This window comes from Phyllostomus discolor, chromosome 14 (genome assembly GCF_004126475.2).
Source record: "Phyllostomus discolor isolate MPI-MPIP mPhyDis1 chromosome 14, mPhyDis1.pri.v3, whole genome shotgun sequence".
Classification (NCBI taxonomy): domain Eukaryota; kingdom Metazoa; phylum Chordata; class Mammalia; order Chiroptera; family Phyllostomidae; genus Phyllostomus; species Phyllostomus discolor.
Genome location: NC_040916.2, coordinates 26,865,077 through 26,888,009, shown reverse-complemented (window position 1 = coordinate 26,888,009; position 22,933 = coordinate 26,865,077). Strand labels below are relative to the sequence as shown.

General features: G+C 53.9%; 3 protein-coding genes across 3 annotated transcripts; all 3 read right to left on the bottom strand.

Annotated features, from left to right (window-relative positions):
* Positions 1–3,457: 3,457 nt before the first annotated feature.
* On the bottom strand, positions 3,458–9,098 carry LOC114489479 (butyrophilin subfamily 2 member A2-like). Its single transcript, XM_036015782.1, is given in 4 exon segments — positions 3,458–3,840; positions 3,843–4,055; positions 4,058–4,324; positions 9,053–9,098. Coding segments are annotated over 4 exon segments (909 nt in total).
* Positions 9,099–10,208: 1,110 nt separating this feature from the next.
* LOC114489478 (butyrophilin subfamily 3 member A3-like) lies at positions 10,209–15,079 on the bottom strand. Its single transcript, XM_036015777.1, has 5 exons — positions 14,881–15,079; positions 13,335–13,535; positions 11,861–11,887; positions 11,426–11,452; positions 10,209–10,948 (listed from the first exon to the last, which is right to left on the bottom strand). The coding sequence occupies exons 1-5, from the start codon at positions 15,077–15,079 to the stop codon at positions 10,209–10,211; spliced, it is 1,194 nt and encodes a 397-aa protein (XP_035871670.1).
* Positions 15,080–16,021: 942 nt separating this feature from the next.
* LOC118498236 (butyrophilin subfamily 3 member A2-like) lies at positions 16,022–17,511 on the bottom strand. Its single transcript, XM_036015776.1, has 3 exons — positions 17,314–17,511; positions 16,753–17,094; positions 16,022–16,032 (listed from the first exon to the last, which is right to left on the bottom strand). Exons 1-3 carry the CDS (start codon positions 17,393–17,395, stop codon positions 16,022–16,024), a joined length of 435 nt encoding a protein of 144 aa, XP_035871669.1. The 5' UTR covers positions 17,396–17,511.
* Between the last annotated feature and the right edge of the window lie 5,422 nt (positions 17,512–22,933).

The following is a 22,933-nucleotide window of genomic DNA, read 5'->3' as shown; positions in this document are numbered from 1 at the left end:
GAACAAACATCCTGCCTTCCCGCCTTATGCAAGAATGCTTGGTTTGAAATTCCCTCGCGCGGTCTTTGTAAGCGAATTGCTAACTGCCACGTCTGCTTCTGTATATCGCTTGCTTGCCCGCCCCTATATAAGAACGTAGTTGTAAGTGCTCGGCGTGTCTCTCATTTGCAGCTCCTTGTGGGCACTGTGTCGCTGGACACTTTGAGAGTTCGCCCCTGCGCAGGTTAAACTTGGCCAATAAAGTAACATCTTTGACACCCTGAAAGTCTCCGATATTTGTTCTCACGTTTGCTGGATGCTACAGGGCCCTTCCTCCAAGTCAAGCCCCAGAGTTCACCCTGTCTCCGACACCCTCCCTGGGGAGGGTCAGCGCGAGCCCTTCCCCCCCCCGGGCCCCCCCCCCCCCGCCCCCACCGTCGTGCTCAGCAAGGCGAGTCAGCTGCCGGGATCCACAGACCAGCCTGAATCGACCCCCGAATAATCAGTGGCGAGGAGTTACCGTCATTAGAGGAAGAACTACTGGACTAATGCTTACTCTGCGCTGGGCGCATGCGTATTAGACAAGTTGCTGATGCAATCGCGTCATAAAGCAAACACCGAAATCTCAGGGGATTCTACGGACGTTTCTTTTTCTCTGTCGTGGGTCTGCAGCGCACGTGGTGCAGCTGGGTCGGCGGGCTCGCTGGGGCCTGGCTGATGGGGGGCTGCAGGTCGGGTCCCGTCAGCTCCGTAGGTGTCTCCGTTCCAGGGCCGGAGCTACAGGACACGTGCGCCATCTCTCTCCCCAGGTCTTGACCCCTCTCCATCCGATCAGTGTCCCCCAGCTCCTCCTCCCGACCCCTGTTCCTCCAACTTCTCAGACGAGGATCTTGAGGCTCCTCCGCCCCCTAGTGGTTGCGGCGCTTCACTGCAGTCTGTGCGCCTAGGAACCGCGTGCGCGCTCCATCCACCGGGGAGTCCCGCCAGGTTCCCAAGTTTGTGTAATATAAATGCAAATCGTTTTTTAAAACTGCGATACACGGTGAGAAACACAGTTTATATTGGAACTGAGGAGACACACTCAGATGTATATATATATACACACACGCTTTATGGCCTCATAGTTCAGCTCGAGTTTCTCACTTAAACGTCGCTCACTGCGCAGTGTGTGCGTGTCCCCCACCGGCGGCGCAGGCCCTGCAGGTGGCGCTGCTCCGGGAGGACCGTCTGTCCGCGGGAACGCGGCGCCCCAGGCCCGGGGGTCTCTGCTCTGCTTGTCCAAGGGACCGACTTTGAAACTCAAAAATTGAACTTCAAATTCTAGGTTTTGACATGGGTTTTTAAAAATAATTCTGAAAGCTAAAAATCCACATATTTCTCTTCATATTAATTCTGTCTTCCTCCCGTTTCCCGTGGAGACAGAAGCGGGTCAGTCCCGTGTTCTGGCCAAATGCACAGACGACGGAAGCTCCACTTGCGCGTCTGCGGGAAGGCCCTCCGCTGATTTGCCTGCGCGGTGACGCCATCTCCTCTGACGGCCTCTCCTCGCAGCTCCTTCATTCCGTGTTTCAACCGCATACGGTGAGGGGCGGGGAAGGACCCCAGTTACTTACTGAGGGCGGCAGGGGTGGGAGCCCGGGCTCTCCACCACACCCTGCGGGGTCAGACCGAGTTACTGGGGGAAACAACTGTCCAGGCCACACACCGGGCAGACAGAGTAACTGCTGGGGAGGCGGAGAGGCCGGGGCCGCTGCAGTCACAGCAGAGGGGGCTGGGGGGGAGGGGGGGAGGTTGGGAACAAAGGCTCCAGTTGCCCTGGGCGGCTGCTCCAGGTTCCTGCTGGCTGAGCTGTGCTGTCACTTGTGTAGAAAGGGGCTTATCTGTCACCTGGAGGCAGACTCCCCTCCATGGATGGCGGGGGTGAGCCTCTCCCTCCAACTGCTGAGCACCAACCATCTCACGCGGATGCAAGTTAAATCATTGCCACCAACTGGTTTCACAAACTGCCCCTGGAGAAGAGGCTGCTCTCACTGGGGGAGCTCTGACTCAGGTCAGAGGAAGACCAGGGTTGGAGGTGAGGGCTTCCAGGGAAGCAGCAGACAGGACACACAGGGACAGTCCCTGGACGTGGGTTGATAATGAGAAGGGACTGACAGTGACAAAATAAGGAAGAAGGAAATTCTCACACAGTAAATTCCCCTAAGCAGAAATTGAAACCAGACATTATCTATTTATCTGGACTTTGAATTTTAAGATGCCTCTCGCTCTGTTTTGCTCTCAAGACTCTGGTGCTGCAAGTGAAGAAGATTCTGGAACAAATCAGTGACCTCAATGACCTCACAGGGTGATCTGACCACAGACCCCTCACTGGGCAGGTCAGGGTGGGAGTCAGGTCCCAGGCTGATACGTCTTTGGTAAGAGGTTTCCTTCACCTTCAGCAAACCCTGTCCACTGCCCTCGGTCACCTGGATTAACCTGCATTTGAGGGGCCAGAGGTCACCCTGTTCCTCAGCCCCTGGGAGAGTGGCCACCTTCCAAGAAGCTCGGGGTCTTGGTCCCTCTCCTCTCTCCCTCCTTCCTGGCCCCGTACGTCCCCCTCCGTGCACATGCAGAGAGAAGCTGCCCACCTGCCATTCCCCAGAGCGGTCAGCTCCTCCCCACAACGACGGCAGTCAGCCTTAGATTAACTCTCATGAAAACTCTCTGCAGGATTCCATGTTCCCATGTCAACAGACACGAGCATCCAGGCTTCTGTTCTCAGCCAGAGGTACCAAACTGAACAATGGCACAGCATTAATTTTGCTTCCCAAAGAAGTTATTTTTCACAAAACATGTTATTTACATTAGCATGTGATCAGTTAATCTCCATATTTAAATATATATAAGTAAATATGTCTCCAAAGCTTTTTTATTCCAATATAGTAAATACTGTCAGATGTAAGTAAAATGAGCAAAACCTCTTCAGGGTGCTCAGTAATTCTCAAGTTTTTAATGCATCCTGAGAGCAAGAAGCTGCAAACTGCTGGCCTCCCCACTGACCCTGACCTTGAATGAACGTGGTTCACACTCACTTGCTCAGCCAGGACCTTAAACCTGGGGCCATCCTCACTGACCCAGAGGATTTACTGCAGGGACACATGAGCCAGCTCAGATCAAGGTATCTCCTTGTCCATTATCCTTCAGTCCTTGTCTGTCATCCGTCTGCACCTAGAGCTTCGCTGTGATGGCTGAAACTCTAGTGGACGGTGGGGATGGACTTTCAGGTGCGGGACCCCTGGCTGTCATGGAGGGGCCACCACCCCAACAGCCTGGACCTTCCCAGCTCTCAGTCCCCGTTGCTCCACCTCTGACCTCCAGTGGTGGCTCTTTAGCCCCTCAGGTCCTGGGCTTCCTGCTGTCCTCACCCCGAGTCCACAGTGTCTGGTGTCACCTCAGGTCCCATGCTGACAGGTCACCCTGATGTCAGAGCAGCAGGCTGTCAGCCTGTCACTGTCCCACATTGTCCTTGGTTGGGAGCCACGTGGAACCACTGGTCCCTTGAGACAGGCCCCTGCCCTGCGGGGACAAGCTCACCAGCTGCTAGAGCAACAGCCTGAAGGGGGGATGGGCTGGGACTGGAGAGGGGTCCTGGGCCTGTGGGGCAGGTTCTCTGATGTGCCCAGAGGGAGGGGCCGAGTCCTCTGGGTGCTGTGCTGTGTGAGCAGAGACGGCCAGGGCTTCTCTCCTGGGCTCTGAGACTAGGGCTCTGGTCTTGGTGGCTGCGGTGGGTCCCTGCTCCATGGAGAACCAGGCCACCCTCAGGCACAGTGACCCCCCGGGCCCCTGTGAATGCTGGGCAGAGGAAGAGGGGGCTGTCATCGACCCCAGCCTGAGGAAGGACCTCAAGGGCCCAGAGAAGAGTGAATGGGGGCATGTGTAGGTGAATAATCTGTCCCTCCTGTCCAGGAAGGCGGCCACCTGGTGAAGGCGCTCCCTCAGGCGAAGGGTCTTCTCCAGAGAGGACAGGACCCGGCACTGGTGTCCAAACAGCTCCAGGACCCAGAAGCCATTCTGAGGGACCAGCAGGGCCTCCCCTTCCTCTGCACACGGTCTGCACAGACCCCCACGGCCCACACCATCACATTTCCTACCTCCACCTCCCAGGAGTGTCTCCCTGAGGAGAAACCCTGCACACCCAAGACGCATGGCCGGCAGTCGAATCTCTCGGGGTTGTCGGGCAGGCTCTGCCTGGAGGGGCCCCGCCCCACCCTCCTCTGGTCCTGGGACAGGAAGAGCTCGGGGTGAGCAGTGTCTGGGTCCAGGAGCACGTCAGCTGCACAGGAAGTCTCAGGGTGAGGCCTGGGTGCTCAGGGGGTACCAGGAAGCAGGGAGACATCCTTACAGGGTGGTACCTCCATGAAGGCCCCTTGATCCCAACCCCAGGCAGCTCACAGACCAGAGCCCCTGAGGCTGCATGTCCACCTGCTGAGTGAGGGGGCGGGGCCTCAGGGAGAGCACACCTGGGCACTGAGTGAGCAGAGAGTTTAGCAAAGGAGCTGAAGTTAGTGTCTCCTACTTTCTCTCCACGTCCTGAGATGTGCCCCCTTTTCTATCACAAACAGATGGTCTCTGGGACTCTTTGGTTGCAGACGTCCCAAACTGGCTTCATACACGGGGGACCCTGTCCCCTCCACCTCCCAGTGAAGCACTTTGGGCCACTCACCTGCCCCCAGAACACGGGACCTGCTGCCTCACAAGGATACCCCGACCCCCTCATCAGTGACGTCTGCTCCTCCTCTGTGCCCCTTGTTCTTGCCCCAAACCCCTCAGGGAGCAGGTCCCCTGCAGGTGAGGCCCTACAGCCCCCCAATTCATGGGTGGTTTTCTTTTGAACAAAGGATGTCAAACTCATTAACAAATACTTTCAGTTTTGTCACTTGACAGGGCTGAGGAGACAGAAGAGCAGAAGCACCTGCAGTCCCCGTGGGAAGGACCAGATGAATGAAAACTGACAACCGTCACCATCCCCGCTGAGCTGCCGTCACTGTGGCCTGGTCACTGCAACGCCCTCCTTCCAGCTTCTGCTCCAGTCCCTACCCTGGCTCCTGTCTCACCGAGACTCCACCACAGGCTCCCTGTCACCTGCTTTGCCCCGTTTGGTCTGGGCCCCTTCCAGGTCCGCACACCCCTTCTCCCATTCTCCCTGCACTCAGTCCCTCCACCCACACCTGCCCCTTGGGTTCCTGGAAACTGCCAGATGTGCTGTTGCCTCAGGCCCCAGGCCCCAGGCACCTGCCCCTCCTGCCCCCTGGTGTTCACCCCTCACATGCCCTGTTGTCACCTTTTAAAAAAAATATATTTTATTTGTCATGCTATTACAGTTATCCCATTCCCCGCCTTCTCCCCCTTTATTCCCCTCTGCCCTGCACACCCCCTCCCACCCACATTCTGCTTCTTTACTTCATGTCCATGGGTCATACATATAGGTTCTTTAGCTTCTACATTTCCCATACTATTCTTAACCTGCCCCTATCTATCTTCTACCTACAATCTATGCTACTTATTCTCTGTACCTTTTCCCCTCTCTCAGCCTCCCACTCCCTTGTTGATAACCCTCCATGTGATCTCCATTTCTGTGGTTCTGTTCCTATTCTAGTTGTTTGCTTAGTTTGCTTTTGTTTTTGTTTTAGGTGTGGTTGTTAATAACTGTGAGTTTGCTGTCATTTTACTGTTCATATTTTTAATCCTTTTTTTCTTAGATAAAGCCCTTTAACATTTCACATAATAAGGGCTTGGTGATGATGAACTCCTTTAAGTTGACTTTATCTGAGAAGCCCTTTATCTGCCCTTCCATTCTAAATGAGAGCTTTGCTGGATAGAGTAATCTGGGATGTAGGTCCTTGCCTTTCATGACTTGGAATACTTCTTTCCAGCCCCTTCTTGCCTGCAAGGTCTCTTTTGAAAAATCAGCTGACAGTTTGATGGGAACTCCTTTGTAGGTAACAGTCTTCTCTTGTTGCTTCTAAGATTCTCTCCTTATTTTTAATCTTGGACAATGTAATTATGATGTGCCTTGGTGTGTTCCTCCTTGGGTCCAGCTTCTGTGGGATGCTCTGAGCTTCCTGGACTTCCTAGAAGTCTATTTCCTTTGCCAGAATGGGGAAGTTCTCATTTATTATTTGTTCAAATACATTTTCAATTTGTTGCTCTTCCTCCTCTCCTTCTGGCACCCCTATAATTCAGATGTTGGAATGTTTAAACATGTCCTGAAGGTTCCTAAGCCTCTCCTCATTTTTTTGAATTCTTGTTTCTTTATTCTTTTCTGGTTGAATGTTTCTTTCTTCCTTCTGGTCCACACCGATGATTTGAGTCCCGGTTTCCTTCCCATCACTATTGGTTCCCTGTACATTTTTCTTTATTTCACTTAGCGTTGCCTTCATTTTTTCATCTAATTTATGACCAGATTCAACCAATCCTGTGAGTATCCTCATTACCAGTGCTTTGATCTGTGCGCCTGATAGGTTGGCTACCTCTTTGTCACTTAATTGTATTTTTTCTGACACTTTGATCTGTTTTTTCGTTTGGGACTTTTTTTTTTTGGTCTCCATGTGCCTGCTTTGTAAAAGGGGTGGAGTCTTAGGTGTTCACCAGGGCGGGGCAACCCACATGGCTGGGTTGTGACGCTGTGTGTGGGAGAGGGGTCCAGAGGGAACAATGGCGCTTGCTCTGCTCTCTGCCGGATTTCAGTCACTTCCCCCAGCTACCCACAAGCAAAGTGGGTCAGTTCTGGTTATTTGTTTTTAAATTGCTGTTGTCCTTCTTTTGGTTGTGTGAGTGTAACAGGGTGCAGCCAAGAGGGGAGCCTCAAATAGGGATCTGTAATAAGATCCAGAAGAGCCTGGAGATCATTGGCTCCACACCACAGGGCCACACTTGCCCGGAATCTGGCAGCTGTAGCCAATTGTGAGAGGAGCCGGCAATGGGGCTTCAGAGGAAGATTGGTTCTGGGATTTAAACCTACATGCGGCAGCCATTTGAGGGGGGAGAACCATGCGCAGCCCTGCAAGAGAGAACCCCACAGCTTTAGCAGAGTGAAGCCTCTCGCGGCCCTGAGGGAGAGAATCACGCGGCTCTGGCAGAGTGGGGACTGCCGTAGTCCCAGAAGAGAGGACCACGTGCCTTTGCCAGAGTAGGGACCCCCGCAGCTTTAAGAGATACAGTACTCTGGACTGGGCAAAGGGGAAAGGAAGGAAGGACTGTGTCTGTTTGTGGGTGCTTTAAGGGACTTTAGGATTTTTGGTGAAGACATTAGGTCCCTACTTTAAGTTTGTATAGCATTAAATAAACGTTTCTTTTCCTTTTCACAAATCTCTGGCATTGAGAGATGTCTTTCCTCTGGCGGCGGACATAACGGACCTGGGGGCTTCTTTCAGTAATAGTATATCGTCCCAGGCCACCCCTTGTTTGTTCTGTAATATGAGGAGGCACAGTGTGTCTACCTACACCTCCATCTTGGCTGGAAGCCCAAACTCTGTTGTCACTGTTTCAATGAAGTCTTCCCTCACCTTTCAAGTTACATCACAGCTTCTGTGCCTCTAGTCCTCCACACACTATCCCCTGATTAATTTTTCTAAGCACTCATCATCAACTGATGTAATACTTTAATTAATCATGTTACTTCTGGCTTTAGTTAAGTGTTTTATAGATTACTTTCTGTTTCTCTACAACATGAGCCCCATAAGGGAAGGGATGTTGATGCATTTTTTTCCCTGATTTATCTCCTGTTTCTAGAACTGAGCCTAGAACATATGTGACCCTTGCTAAGTGTTTGTTGAGTGACTTTATGAGTGTGTGTAGATACTGACTGTCCCACTTCTGTGCTTGGGAAACGCCAGGGGCAGGAGGGGAGGCTTCAGCATCAGCACCCCCAGGTGTAGACAGCCCCCTGCCCCCACCACTCTCCACGGTGAGTGATTGTCCTGAACACACAACCGTAGCTGCAGCATCAGAACCACAACAGAGAAAATGAGCAGATTTACCCTCAGAGAAGAGGCTCCTCCTCCTGGGATGGGAGACTCTGTGATGCCCCCTGTGAGGAGGGGGGAGGCCTCAGCTCAGCTGCAGCCTGAGCTCCTCAGGGCCCAGGACCCTCCCAGCCCTGCCCCTCCCCCAGCCCCACACAGGCTCCCAACTGTCTGCTGAGGGTCCTGCATTCACTGGCCAGGCCCCCAGAGGGCAGGGAGCTGATCTGGAAGGAAGACCCCAGAGTCCCCCTCCTGGCCCAGCAGGTGCTGTTGACGGAGCAGGGCTTGTCCTCACAGAGCTGACCCTGATGTTCACGGTCATGGTGACCCTGCAGAGGCCATCTGTGTCATTGGTGTGAGCCTCCTCCAGGGTGGGCATGAGGTCACCATAGGGGTCCCCCACACTGCTTGGGGCTCTGGGACAACCCTGTGGAGGTGCACTCCAGCCAGATGCCCCAATCCTCATGGCCCTTCATCTCAGTGAGGGGCTTGGACCCTACACCTGGGAACAGACAAATAGTCTAAAATGTCTAATCCAATGCATGTTACTGGCGAGGACCCTTAGAGCTCTCTGAGCAGCAGCCAGAGCACGCTCTGTGGGGTTCCACCGTCTCCCCTGCTCACGGCCCCACTGAGCTCACTGTGCTTCTCAGGACCCAATGCCCACAGCTCAGCAGGACACACCCCCTCACTGGGCCCTCGGGCAGGGGAGGCCCCCTGCCAGGGCAGAGGGGTCCTAGACAAACACCTGCTGGTCTGTGGGGGCCTGAGGCTCAGAGAGAAACTTTCTCCAGGAGTCACAGTGCAAAAGAGCCACCAAATGAAATGCCACACTTGGCACCACCAGGCACATGATGGCCTCCTGTAGGACCTGGCTTGTGGGAAATGACAGTGGTGGATGCCATTGTCCTGGGCTGTGACGTTGTGAATGACCAGGACCACCCTCCCCTTGCTCACAAACGTTGTTTGTCCTTGTTACTGCCTCAACTGGACGCTGCGCTTACCCCCTGCAATGGCCCCAAAACAATCGTTCTAGGACTGGGACTCTGTCCTCATGTCCTTCCTCTCACCTGACTTGTTCCGGCAGATCTGTCCCTGAGAAAATGACCGAGACATGCCCAGCCTGGAGGGTCTCAGCTCCTCTGACAGCAGCAAGAAGGGCCTCTGGGTCCCGCCACTGAGGGAAGCACAGCTCTGCCAGCAGCCAGAGTCAGGAAGATGCACTGGTCCCTGGGTCCTCAGTGAGCCCCCAGTCGGTGACTCCTGGACTTGAGGTCAGTGACAGCCCTGCTGGACCTCTGACCTACAGAGTCCAGGGGTAGTAAATGGGTGCTGTGTTAGGTCAGGAAATGCGTGGGTATGTATCACAGCAGCAACACAAAACCAATACAATTGGGGTTTTGTGAAAATGTTGCAAGGAGCTAAACCATGAATCTGGTGAGTTGTCTCTGAGAGCTTAATCTAGAAGTGCTTGAACAGTGAAGATTATTGACAATTTTTTTAAAAAGATTTTATTTATTTATTTTCAGAGAGGGGAAGGGAGGGAGAAAGAGAGGGAGAGAACATCAATGTGGGTTGCTTCTCATGCGCCCCCTACTGGAGACCTGGCCAACAACCCAGGCACGTGCCCTGACTGGGAATTGAACCTGTGGCTTTTTGGTTCACAAGTTGGCACTCAATGCACTGAGCTACACCAGCTACAGTGATTATTGACAAATTCATTTAACAAATGACACATGACAACCATATGCTAGTGGAGGGGACACACAGTGAACAATCACAGTGATGATGACATGACCTTTACCCTTGGTGCCCTGGGAAGGGACCCTCAGGGCTCTGTGGCCCTGCCCAGCAGGGACACTCAGCTGCTGCAGAGGGACAGACGAGAGGCGGAGGGAGGGGCAGAGGCCACATCCTCCCGGAGGGAGGTATCTCTCAGGTGCACTGAACTCTGCCCGAATTGCGTGTTAGTGAACTTGGCCCCGTCTCAGTTTTCACACTTTCAAAACGCGGCTGCCTCCCAGGGCTGTTGCGAGGGTCAGCGGGGTTCCCACGAAGCCTCTGGCACGACTCCAGGACATGGGATGTCACTTGTGAGTGTCAGCTGCTGCCGTTCGAGGGCAGCTCCGTCGCCGGTGGCCTGTGACCTCACCCCCTGCCCCTTGTCTCTGCTGCCCTCACTGCCTGCCCCCTGTCTCTGCTTGTCCTGTGGGAACTGAGGGAGTGTCAGCGAAGTCCGTCACTCAGTGTGGTTTCAGTGAGTGTTTTCCTCACTGAGAGGTTTGTGTCCAGGAGGCCCTCAGCTCCAGGCGGGGCAGCAGGAAGCAGAGACGTTTCTTCAGCCTGAGGGTCCCCGTTCCCAGCAGCTGAGCCCGGGGACACTGGGGTCTCCAGGGAAGGGTCAGGCCCTGGGTCAGGCACAAGGGATCCCCCCACTGCTTTCTGCGCGGGGCAAATGGTCAAGGGAGTGGGATCCTTTTCCCAAATCCCAAAAACAGGCCTCAGAGGCCCAGAGAAATAGGTGGGTGGGAAGGTGAAGATGTGAGACCCGTCGAGGGCATTGTAGAAGGAGACCTGCCCCAGCTCACAGTCCAAGAAAACCCCCACCCTCCCAGGAGGGCTCACATCGGTCAGTGGGGTCTTTGGGTTGGTGAGAGCCCTGTAGTCACTCCCAGGATTCAGCTCCACTGTCCAGAACCCATTCTCGGGGACCATTTTATCGCCATCTTTCCTCCTCACGTCCTCCCTGCACACCCCAATACGCCACTGTACCCTGTTCCCCACCTCCACCTCCCAGAAGTGTCTCCCTGACATGAAGCTCTCACAGCCCAGCACACAGTAAATCCCCTGAAATCTGTTGGGATTTTCTGGCAGGTTCTGCCATGTGTCTGCCCACTGCAGGCTCCTCTTGTCCTCAGAAACATGGAGGTTGGGATGCGCCGTGTCTGGATCCAGAAACACATCCGCTGCAGGGGGTCAGAGGGTGTGGGGTCAGCCGTGGTTCCTGGACCTCAGAGCCTCAGCCTTCAAGACCAGGCTCTGGGCTGGAGGCCAAACTCCAGTGAGTGGGGGCCCGACCTGCCCTGAAGGGGACCATCAGCAAAGCCAAGGAACCACAGCGGTCGGTCGTGCCCTCACTAAGCAGCCTCCTGCCTTCCCCCCTAGTCCCTTCCTGCAGGACCTGGGTCAGCCTGAGCCTGGTCAGGTCCCCCCTCCCTCTCCCTGCAGCCCCTCCCTCCAGCCCCGCCCCTCCTGCCTCTTCCTCCCACAGAGACCTGTGGGCCCCAGGACACCTTCTATCCCTGGTCCCTGGGCTCTGGGCAGCAGGTGGGCACACCTTTGAGACCAGGACCTCAGGTCACCTCCCCCAGGCAAGAGCTGGAGAGGAAAGAGGGAACAGGGGCCCTCAGGGTTGTCCTGGGGACACAGAGGGACCCACTCACCAGGCTGGAAGAGGGCCGTCTTCAACTCTGGAAGGAAGGAGACACAGACAAGGAAAGGTCATTCTTTCTGTCCCCCCCCCCCCACTGTCCTCACTGAGCCTCTTCTCTCTCCTCTCCTCAGTCCCCTCCAACGTCCACTCCCCTCATCTACAGCTCTGCGGGCCAGGCTGAACCCTCTCCCAGTGCTGGGCTTCCCCCCATCACGCTGGGGCCGTGGGGACACGACCAGGCTGTGCCGGGTGTGGGCGTGTGTGTCAGCAGGGTTAGGGACACTGCATCTGGAAGGTCCTCTCTGAGTGACCAGGCAGGAGGGGGTGGTGCAGACACAGAGAATGAGCCTCTGAGCTGGATGGGATGGCCCTTCACCCAGTAGGAAAGGCTGCACGTGCTTCCCACACAGGAGCCGGGAAAACAGAGAGCCTCAGGCTCACTCACCTGCATAGACCTGAGACTGCTCCCAACCTGCAATGGAGACAGACAGTCACCTGAACTGTCATTTCTGAGTCAGTTCCTTTCTCTCCCTTCTGCCCCCCGTCATCTTCCTGTGTGCCCCCCCCTCCCCACCCCCCCCCTCTGCCTGTTCCCTCCCCGGTGCCCCCTCCTCTTTCCATCAGCTGCAACTCAGGACCCCCAGGTGCCCTGCACGGGCTGTCCCAGGGTCACCACACAGCTGTCCTGTCCGTGTCTGTGCAGCAGTCACCTCTCATCCCCGCTTTAGCTTCTGAAGTTTCAGTTACCTTCTGTCAACCACGGTTGGGAATAGTGAAAAAAAGTTGCAGAAACAAACAATTCACAAGTTTTAAACTGCACATCAGTCTCAGCAGCGTGATGAGGTCCCCTGCTGTCTGCTCCGACCTGTCCCCTCCCGAATCCCCTCTGGAGTCCAGCACGTCCACCCTGGGGATCCCCCCTGCCCTTAGTCCCTGAGGGGCGTCTCTGTGACACACAGTGTCACAGCGCTGGTGTTCAGTCACCTCTATTTTACCAGTAATGACCCCAACGTGCAAGGACAGTGATGGTGTGATGCTGGTGTGCCAACAAGAAACCTTCCTTTACGTGAAAAGGAAAAGCCTCGTGTATTCAGGGTTTGGGACTATCCGTGGTCAGACAGCCCCTGGGGGACCTGGACTGTGACCCTGTCATATAAGCGATGACCAGGTTCTCCAGGACCTGGGTGTGTCTGCGCACACGCTGCCCTGTGTACACACGTGTGTACCTGTGTGCTGGGATTCATTCACCTCAATCTGCATTATTTCCCGCCTACTCCGGAAACAATGGACCAACCTAATGGGAAAATTTCAGATACTATTTTTTCAGCAGTGACGGTAAGTCTGTGACAACTGACACGGCCACTCCTCTTTTTAAGACACTTTTCGCTCCTTCTGCCTTTCTTTTCGGCGGGCTACAGAGTTTGTGAACCAAGCAGGGAGGAAAGGACTCACACACTGAGTCACCTCCCCCTCCCCCGCCCACTGTCCTTTGTGGGGTTCCCGGGGTGTCCCCTGTGAGCGCCCCCTACTGGAGGGAGGCCAAAGACCCTTCCCCCTGAGACAGACCACAGCCTGGTCCCCCATCAGCGTCCTCATTTCTTCCCCTGGGAGGTTGGCGGGGAGGGAAGGGGCTGAGCTATCTGAGCAGAGAGGCAGAGATGCAGGTCCAGGTACTCACGTGGTAGGTACGGGATCCTTGTCCACCCTGCAGGGAACAACGTGAGGGGTCAGTGACACGTGTAATGCAGGGACCCCAGGACGTGTGGGCCGGGGATCACCACTTACTGAGTTCTCCCTGTAGCTTCTCTGGAAATAAGCAGGAAAAGAAACTCCTTTAAAGGGGATCGAATAGAGAGGACCCATGTGGTGGGTGCGGGGTGGGGCCGGCAGGTGGTGACCACCTTGCAGAGGGGCCTCACCTTTGGCGCCTCGCTCCCGCCGCTCCTTGGCCTGAGCTGCTTCTTTCTCCGCTCGCTCCCTCTCCTTCTCCTGGGACAGGGCCTGGTTCCTCTTCTGCTGTCGCCACAGGAAGTAGCACGCCCCCGCCAGGAGCCCCAGCAGAGCCGGCAGGGTCACGCCCAGGGCCACCACCCAGGGCTGCGCGTTCCGGAAGAAGGGGCCTGGGAAGGGTGAGCCTCAGCTGATGGCCACCTCGGGTCTCAGAGTATCTGGGACTGAAAACAATCGTTCTCTCCCCAAAGTGCCCAGAACTTTCACTGGCACGTAACACCGTTGTCTTGCAGTAACTGCTCTCACAAGGGAATATTTTGAATATAAAAGAACGTATACAAAGTCACTGAAATCTGTCCACTGCTCCTCCCTCTGCCCTTTATTATCTCCTTCTGAGTCACTTTAATCTGGGGATTAAGAATGTGAACTTCGGGACTGGAGGACCTGGGTTTTAATTCTGGTTCTTCCACCTGACTAGCTCTGTGACCTTGAACTAATGACTTAACCACCTGTTTCTGCTGTCCTGCTGGGTAAGAGATTAAGTTAATGCTTATACAGTGCCTGACTGGTTATAGAGTGAGTGCCATGCAAGTGTTTATTAAATTTAAAAAAACATTAATATATTTTTATTTTATCTTGTTCACACCGCAGACAGCACTCCACACCAGCGGGTCCACAGGTGGTTCCCTCTGCTCCCCCGGGTCTGGGCGGCCTTCCCGCCTCAGCACAGGGAGCAGGTCTGTGTCTGCTCTCACAGGGCAGCGCCCCCTGCACACGCGGCCCCTCGGGGGCACTTGCACCGTCTCTGACTCTTTGTTAAAATGGTTAATGATACAGGAAATAACCTTTTCCATGGGTCATTTCACACAAATGCAGGCTGAAATGCCAGATTTCAGAAGCTGGAGTTTGGACCAATGATTAAGGATGTTGAATAACAAATGCTTTATTACCCCTACAGAAGTAGTGAAAATATATTCCAAATATATACCCGATAATAGCCACAGACATCTGAGAGTGACTGTCTCCCCACAATCCCACGATCAAGGGCCTTGTTTTCTGTTTTGTAGCCCGTCTCACAGTGAGATTCCGCATCCTTTCCAGAGTCATTTCCTTTTCTGAACTGATCATTCCTGTTCTTTCATTGTTGTTCTACTGGGTTGTTTTATAGATTAAGGAGATCAGCCCCTTTCCTAAGATTTGCATGGAACATATTTTCCCCTTTTCTCATGTCTTTGCTGATCTTGACCATTTGTCCCCAGTTCCCATCCCCTGGCACCGTGTGTGGCCGCAGGAAGTGCTCAGAAGGTGTCTGTGACATGAACAGCTTCATGGGGAAGGAGCAGCAGGTCCCTGCTCTGTCCCTTCTGCTCCCTGCAGAGACCCAGGTCAGCAGCAGACAACCACACCTTCCCCCAGGGACAGTGCAGAGCCCAGGGCAGTGGGCAGGGCACTCACCTGCAATGGAAACCATGGCTGATGACCTCTCCTGGCCCAGCAGGGGGTTTCTGAAGACACAGGAGACCCCCTCCACAGAGCTGTCCTCCAGGATCACAGAGGCTGACGCTGCATAGAGGCCCTGGGGGTCTGCAGCCCCTGTGGCCACCTCAGCAGACAAGCTGTGTCCGCTGGCGTCTCTCCACTGGATCTGGGGCTGCGGGTACCAGCCGGCAGACGTGCACTCCACACGGATCCCTCCAGCCTCGTAGCCCTTCATTTCAACGTGGGGGTCAGAGCCCAGCGCTGGGGAGGAACAGTGAGTCTGAATCCTGGGGAGCCCTCTGCACTGGTGGGGGTCTCCACAGCAGGGAGGGGCACACACACCCTGGATGAGCCCAGCAGGGATTCCCCAGGAGCTGGTCCCAGAGTGTGCTGTGCAGGAGAGACTGACCCACGGTGTGACCACTGCCTGACCATCCCTGGACCCTCCTGCTGGATCCAGGGGGATCTGGGCCAGAGCAGAGGTTGATTCCCCTGAATCCCCCTCAGAGACTGCTGGGCCCTCCCCTCCCCCATGGCCCAGACTTGCTGGTTCCTGGAACAGCCCCTCACCCCACCCTGGGCAAGCATGGAGGTGGATCCCCCTTATCTGAAGCAGGTCCCACCCCAGTACCCCTTATCCTTCCCGCCTGTCCTGTGTGAGCCTCTGCCCTGCCCTGTGTGTGGGGGAAAGATAGGCGCTTGTCTTGCTGCCGCCCAAGCTCTGCATTGCGTGTAGGTCCCCTCAGTAAGGTCTTGCCGCAATTAATGCTACTCTTGTCAGCCTCTTTTTGGGTCTCCCAACCAGGGAAGTTGCTGGGATGTGGGTGTGAAAAGGAGACAACTTCTTCAATGAACAGAGCTGACCCAGGCCCTGGGGCAGTAGAGCTGCTACTGCCTGTTCCTAGCCCTCAGCACCCAAGGGGGCGGGGGGAGCAGCCTGTGCGAGACCTGAAACAGCAGAGTCCCTCGGGGAGGGGTTCCCTAAGGGGAGCTGTGGTCTCCAGGGAGGGACAGAGTCTGCCTGACGAGGCCCTGCAGGACAAAGCCAGGACCCCCGCCTCCCATCACCTGCTGGGCTCCCAATGCACCATCCAAGGCCAAGGCCACATGGAAAGAATGCAGTGCAGCCCTGACACCCGGACACGAGCACTTTCACGGGGCAGCACCTCAGACAAGGTCACTCTGTCACTGGGACGGGTCAGGACAAGGTCAAGACCACTCCGCAGTCGGTCTGAGCACAGAGGAAGCAGGAACAGTGTGCAGACCACAGCAGTGACCACCCTCCCCTGTCCTGGCTGGTAGCGACCCATGACACCCCTGCACCTTCCTGACAGCACCCAGCCCAGAGCAGAGCCCTGCTCCCACATCCCCCAAGTCCCCTGACAGCCCAGGGGTCACACCAGATCCTCTCTGACACCCTCTCTCTGAGACACCCCTGTTTCCTCCCCTGTGCATCCCCCCTCACTGCTCCAGGGATGGACACACCCTGTTCAACTGCACGTGTGTCCCGGGGCCTTTGGCTGGAGGGTGTGGGCACCACAGGTGCTGCCCCTGCAGCTCAGCACCCTGGACCCACAGCAGTGGGCACCTGGGGCCCACGGCCACTGTCTGGGACACGCTGCACCCAAACACCTGTGTGCCACCCACTGCGGGGGAGGGTGTCCTCTTCCTTCCCGGCCCCGACCTCCACTTCCCTGCTGAGACCTGGTGGGCGGCGTGAGGGACTCTTTACTGGATGCAGGAGGAGCCCTTCTTGGGGGACAACCTGGGTCCGTCTCAGGCATCAGAGAAGCAGGGAGGGAGGTGGGGGGGCAGGTGCTGGTGAGGAGCGGGAAGAGCTCTCAGGTGGGCCTGGAGTCTGTGTCCCTTTCCCCACAGAAATGAGCCAAGAGCAAACCTGAGACTCACCTCCAACCTTTAGCTCCAACAGGGCATTTTTAATGACATCTCCATCTTGGAAATAACACAGGTAGGTTCCTCTGTCAGAGGCTCTGAGGTCCTGAATCTGCAGAGCAGCCTTCCCCGCAGTGATGTCCTGTCTTAAAATCCAAGTTCTCCCTCGAAACTCTGCTGCCGGCGTGTCCTCCTGCCCGTGTGCGTATGTGTGCACCACCTGCCTGGGGCTGAGTCGCTCCCACATCAGCTCCATGTACTCAGCGCTCATCTCCGGGGACAGGTGACAGGGCAGCTCAGCGTCTTCACCCACCATGGCCAGGATGGGCTCGGGGGGTCCCACCACAGCAAACTGAGCTGGTCATCAGAAGGGGGGGCTCCGTCAGAGGGAGCTGGGGCCAGAGGACCAGGGGGTGACCCAGTAGGGCGGGTGAGGGGAGAGACACCTCGACAGGGACTCAGTCCTCACACAGGTGTGTCTTGACGGGCCTTGCAGGGGTGGGGGGCGGGGAGTCCAGGGTTCTGACTGGGCCCCAAGGGAAAGGTTCAGATGAACAAACGCAGAGCAGGTCCTACCTGAGCAGGGGCTGAGCAGCTGGACCACGGCGAGGCAGACAGGGAGGGCAGGCAGACGGGGGACCAGGCGCCTCACCATCATTCCCTGCTGTGCAGAGAGAGACTCCAGGAGGGGCTGGGTAGCAGTGACGACCTGGGAGAAGGTGGGGAATTCCACATGGAGACGCGGCCTCCCCAGGGCCGGCAGGGGCACAACCAGGATCCCTGCTGACCCAAAAACCTCCTCTGCAAATGTCTCCTGGGGAGTCTCTTCACCTTGGATCCCAACACGGAAATCACCCAGGAAACATGGAACGGTAGTGCACATACCGTAACCGTCTCCACCAGGGAGTGCGGGGCTCTCCTGTGCGAACGTGCTCACAATCCCTCCACTCGCCCACACTTCCCTGCCACAGCCAGGTGCCCGCCCCCAGCATCACCCTCTGAGGAAGGCAGGCCCCTCCCCTCTGAGTCCCCGATCTCTCTGCTGCCCCCTGCAGGCCGTGCTCTGCACGGCAGCCAACTCTTCCTGACCCCTCCCCTCCCTCCTGCTCAGCCCCTCCCAGGGGCCCCCGTTCCATCCAGAGCAGAAGCTGAAATCCTTGGCACCCTATAATTTTTAAATTAACTGTATGTTTTTTAATTAAAACTTTTCCAAGTGTAGTATGTATTTTCACATATTTTGAAGAATATGTATGGTTTTTCTATTTCTGATTATAGACAAATTTAAAATGAAAAAATACATAAATAGGTAATACATGAATAATTTATAACAGTGATCACATATGTTACTTAATATGAATGTAAATCCTTCTGGATATGTTCGGTCACATAATGTACCAAGTGCCTTAAAAATGTTTCATCCTTTTACCACACATTCCACATGCAGGAATTACTCTCAAAACACACATAAAAAATGAGGCATTAACACAAAGGTTTATGTTTAAGGCTGTTCAACATAGAGAAATCTACAATAGCAAGATACAGACACAGTTTAAATGCCTACATTGCATTCAATTTTGTTACAAACAGAAATAAAAACTTTTAAAAAAACATGATTACTTAGCCAACAACCAACATAATGCTCAGTGGTGAAAAGCTGAAAGCTTTTCTGGTGGGATCAGGAACAGGAAAGAGATGCCCACTGTGGCCACTTCCACTGAGGACGGTACTGGGGGTGTAGCCCCCAGTCAGACTGGACAAAGAAACGAAAGACATACAAACCAGACAGGAGGAAGTTAGACCTTCACTACATGCAGATCACATGACACAATGTACAGACAAGCCCGAGGACTCCACCAAAAAGATAAACTACTGGAACTACCAAGTGAACTCAATAATGTTGCAGGAAAATCAGAAACTTGTTGCATTTCCAACAGCAACACTGAATAATCAGAAGGAAAAAAGTTATCCATCCTGTGACAGGACATAGCTGAGCAGTAGCTATTCTTAGGTAGGAGCTGACCAGCAGCCGTTTCTAGGCAACAGCCGTTATCTCAAGGTCGTACCCTAACACCGCATTTGGCTTCTGTAACTTTGCTTCCCCACGTAGGCAGGAAGCCCGGGGCTATTTAAACCCCGGGAAAACAAAGCTCATTGCTCAGAATTTGGGATGGATTTCCCTCTGAGCCCGAGCGCGTAATAAAGGATCGTGCTCCGCAATCTCACCTGCGTGTGAGTGATTTCCCCCAACATTTTGGTTCCCTGACCGGGAAACACTCACTCGAGCAGGCATTTTGCCTCCGGTGAAGGCGACCACGGGGGGAGGGTGGCGTGGGGGTCGGCGGGGGAGCTCTGCTGCAAGGGAAGGAGCACGTGCCCCGGTTGTTTCAGGCTTCCCGGGTGGAGACTCCGGTGCTGCGTCCCCGACCGCTCTAAGACCCGGGCGGAGGGGGAGAGGCGAACCACGAACTGTCGGAGGCTCCAATTGGAATTGGTAAGTGCCCCTGGGGACCGGACCTAAGACCAGAGAGAGGCTGATCACCTCTCAACCAGAAAAATTCAGGAGTCTGGGCCAAGGCTCAAAGCATCGGACTCCTGCTCAGGGGAGGAAAAGTTGTAAACTCTGTGTGACTCAGAGTGTGAGTGTGAATGTATCTGTGACTCCACGAGCCGGCCAGGCTTACAGAGTCTGATGGGCCCTCACCTGCGGTGGGCGTGCAAAAGATCCCCTTTTCCTTTGTTTGTCTGCACCCATCGGGAGAATTCATCACGGGGGGCGGGTTTCTGCCACAGTACTATATTGCATGTATGTTGGAGATCGGACAGCAAGCCATGTGGGTGCGCCACCATTTTGGGTAAAATGGAGGAGAGCCACGTGAGTGCCCCACTGTGGAGGGTGGAGCGTGGGTGGTTGTCGTCATCTTGGATGACGGGTCACGTGAAAGCACCTCCATGTTGGAACTGGGCAAGGTGCCAGGCCAAGGGCTCTCTTCAGATTATAGGCTGTGTGCTGCTGCTGTGCGGGCACTGCCTCAGTCTGGTTCTCTGTGTAACTGGTTCTGATGGGGATGGCTCTGGTTCTGAAGGACATGAACTGAGGTTCAAGGGTGACCATCTGACATATAGGGTGTTTGCAGGGTTTGAACTTCAGAAAACTGCAGAATGTCCCTGCAAATCTAGGGAATTTTAGTGGAAGGTACCTGCAGTGCCAGGGACTTTCGGCTGCCAGAAGCTGAGTTTAAGTACAATCCTTCCCAGAGTGGGAAAGGAACCAGGATTAAAAGAGAATGATGGTTAAATCTGAATGAGTAAAATTATATATAAAGAATGTAAAGTTTTAAGCCTGGGGTAAAGGAAACCTCAACCATGTGTTCTCTGGTTTTGTGGGGAAAGAGCAAATTTCTAACATTGGTGTTGTTTCTGATCAGAAACCCTCTGTACTTGAAAACCTATTTAAGGTCACCTGTACGACCTAGGAAAGGTCGCCTGTAACTGGTCGGGGAGAGTGCCTTTGCCACTCGGGACCCAGGAAGGGTCATTTGGGGGTGATGAGTGCTTCAGCCAGAGGCAAAGCAGCATGTCTCTGCCAAAAGACTGGGCCTGAAGGAGCATGTCTCTGCGAGGCACTGATGGACACATTGTTGCAAGAAAATGCCCCTACCTGTGTATTGTTCTCAATTCTGTGTTTTAGGAAGGAATCACGTGGTGTCAGTTAGTAATAGAAGGTATAAGGCATGGAGATACAACCTTGGTGGATATCAGAAGCTGTATAAAAGAAAGAATAGAGGGTTTGTAAGTGTTGCAAAATGTCTGGAAGTGAAGGTTTTGAGAAGCCTGGTGGATATCAGAAGGAAAAAGATTTTCCTTCATGCTTTGTATTTTTCTCCCTACCTGATCCCTCCAGAATTTGGCATTCTGAAGGAGTGAGTGAAGACATAAGGTTTCTTTGCATAAAACCAATAAGACCAGTCATTAATAGTGGTTTTGTTAACGAAGACTTTGACTGGAATATCATGCCTAAAGGAGGCATGTATGGGTTCTGGTCGTCACCAGAAAGCCCTGAGGAACTGGGATTGACTTGTGAAGCTAGTGTAAGCCCACAAGAAAAGCCTGGTACTTTGGTTGGTTGTGCAGTTCATGGCAGTCTTTCCAGGGAAGGAACGAAGGTTGCTTTCCTGAAAGATGGCCAAAAAGGAACCTGTGGGCACAATGGAAGCCTCAAGGATCTGAGTGAAACAACTGGTACAGGCAAAGCCAGATGGCGGATGTGCGGCTCTGCTTCTGTGCCCTGAGGGGTGGACTGAGAAGTCAATCTAAAGGTCCCCTGTGTGAGTTCCAGCAAAGCAGACTTAAAGATCATTAGTGATCCAGGCTGCTCTTGGTGTGTTTATGCAAATGAACAGTCAAAATGAAAAGCGGAACTCAAAATGGTCCCTTTTAAAACAGTGAGGGTGATCTTAAGGAGAAAAATTGTGGTTCAATGAAAATCACAGTGCTCAGTATTAAATATCAAAATGATGCAGCTAACTGTCTTAAAAGCATCTTTTGTTTGAAAGTTAAAACTGGTTTTATAATATCATCAAAGATGTACAATTTACAGGTACAGAGGACCTGTCAAATTGCCATTGCTGAGTGTCATTGCAGGAAAGAGCTCGTAACTGAATGTCTTCCCAAAAGACAGTCTCACAGGCACAGAGACGGGTTTGGAGACTATTGTGTGAATTAACCTGTGTGTTCTTCTGTTGTCATAGGACGTATGCCTATGACCTCATTACCTGAGTGGTTGGTTGCAATACAGGCCTCACTTAAGGAGCCCATCTTCATCATTGCCCCCTGGAGCTCAATGGTTTGGCTGAACTACGTGGTTGGGTTGGCGAGCAGTTTGGGCGATCTGTGGGCTTCACTTTAAAATTGATTTTCCCTTTTCTGTCTTAATGGCTTGTACAGGAAGGGTTCAGATATCTGGAAAGAGGGAAATCCTAATATATTCCCCTGAGCCCGAGTGAAGTATAATGGGCCACAAGAGTTTTGGATAGGTGTAGCATGCCTTGTACACCTTCCTCCAGATAAGCCATTCTTCACTTAAGTTCCTGCCTTTGTCATTTAGTGGTTATGATTTAATTGTGCCTTCCAACTCTTTCTAAATCTGTCACCTCCAGAATATGACCAGGATGCCAACGGTCCAGTAATGCCAGCCCTTGGACACCAAGCCTGTGACTTTCTGGTGACAGCCAACTGACCAGGATTCTGTAAGGTCCTTCCCCTTACAGGAAGGACTCCCTCCATGCTGCACGCCCCCCCTTCAGGGCACCCCTGACCCACGGGTAGATAAAACAACATCCATTTCCAGCCGGAAGCAGTTACAAGAAGATGAGACCTTTGTCCATTGTCCTTTAAAGGAATTTAAAGTGGGTGTATATCTGAAATGAGAGATTGTTGCAGGGTGCAGCCAAGAAGGGGAACCCCAAATGGGCATTTGAAATGGGGTCCAGAACTCAAGGCATCCAGGAGATTTTAAGATGTCGTCACCCCTTCCCCCACAGGTGTGAGTTGCGGGAGGGACACACAGAGCAAGAACATGCAGGGCTGTTTTGTACAGCAACAGCTTTACAGCTAATCCATGGCATGGTCACTTGACACACCTATAGCCTTCAGCTGGTCACTTAGATATGCTGAGTAGCTGTGGCCATGCTCTGGGCCAGGGAGATAAAGAAAGACTCCCCCGCCCAAGATGTAACTGGGAGGCAGGTCCCCAAGTTACAGCACCTGCGTGGGAGCTTGGAGAAGATTGGCTCCATAACATGGGGCCACACCTGCCCAGACCCATGATGGCAGCCCGACGGGAGCAGGTTCCGGCCAGTCCAGGATCTGTGGGCCGTCAACAAAGCAGCCATCAGCCTCCACCGGTCATCCCGAATCCGTACACACTCCTGAGCCAGCTTCCCCCAACAGCAATGTGGTTTACCTGCTTTGATCTGAAGGATGCCTTTTCTTGCATTCCTGTGGCACCTTCCAGCCAACCCATTTTTGCCTTTGAATGAAAAAGATCCGCACCCAGCGGTCAAGACTCAGTTGACCTGGACTGGACTGCCCCAGGGGTTTAAGAACTCCCCAACCTTATTTGAGGAAGCCCTAGCAGGAGACCTGAAGCCCCTCACTAAGGGGGGCCGGACCTGACAATTCTGCAGTACATGGACAA

What these genes read in the sequence shown, in the direction of transcription:
- LOC114489478 (XM_036015777.1), bottom strand. Translation starts at nt 15,079, where the DNA reads ATGAAGGGCTACGAGGCTGGAGGGATCCGTGTGGAGTGCACGTCTGCC. An exon ending in GCGGGAGCGAGGCGCCAAAG is followed by an intron (nt 11,888 to 13,334) that starts GTGAGGCCCCTC and finishes TCTCCATTGCAG; the next exon opens with GTTGGGAGCAGTCTCAGGTC. An exon ending in GCAGTCTCAGGTCTATGCAG is followed by an intron (nt 11,453 to 11,860) that starts GTGAGTGAGCCT and finishes CCTTCCTTCCAG; the next exon opens with AGTTGAAGACGGCCCTCTTC.
- LOC118498236 (XM_036015776.1), bottom strand. Translation starts at nt 17,395, where the DNA reads ATGATGGTGAGGCGCCTGGTCCCCCGTCTGCCTGCCCTCCCTGTCTGC. An exon ending in GCTGCTCAGCCCCTGCTCAG is followed by an intron (nt 17,095 to 17,313) that starts GTAGGACCTGCT and finishes TCTGATGACCAG; the next exon opens with CTCAGTTTGCTGTGGTGGGA.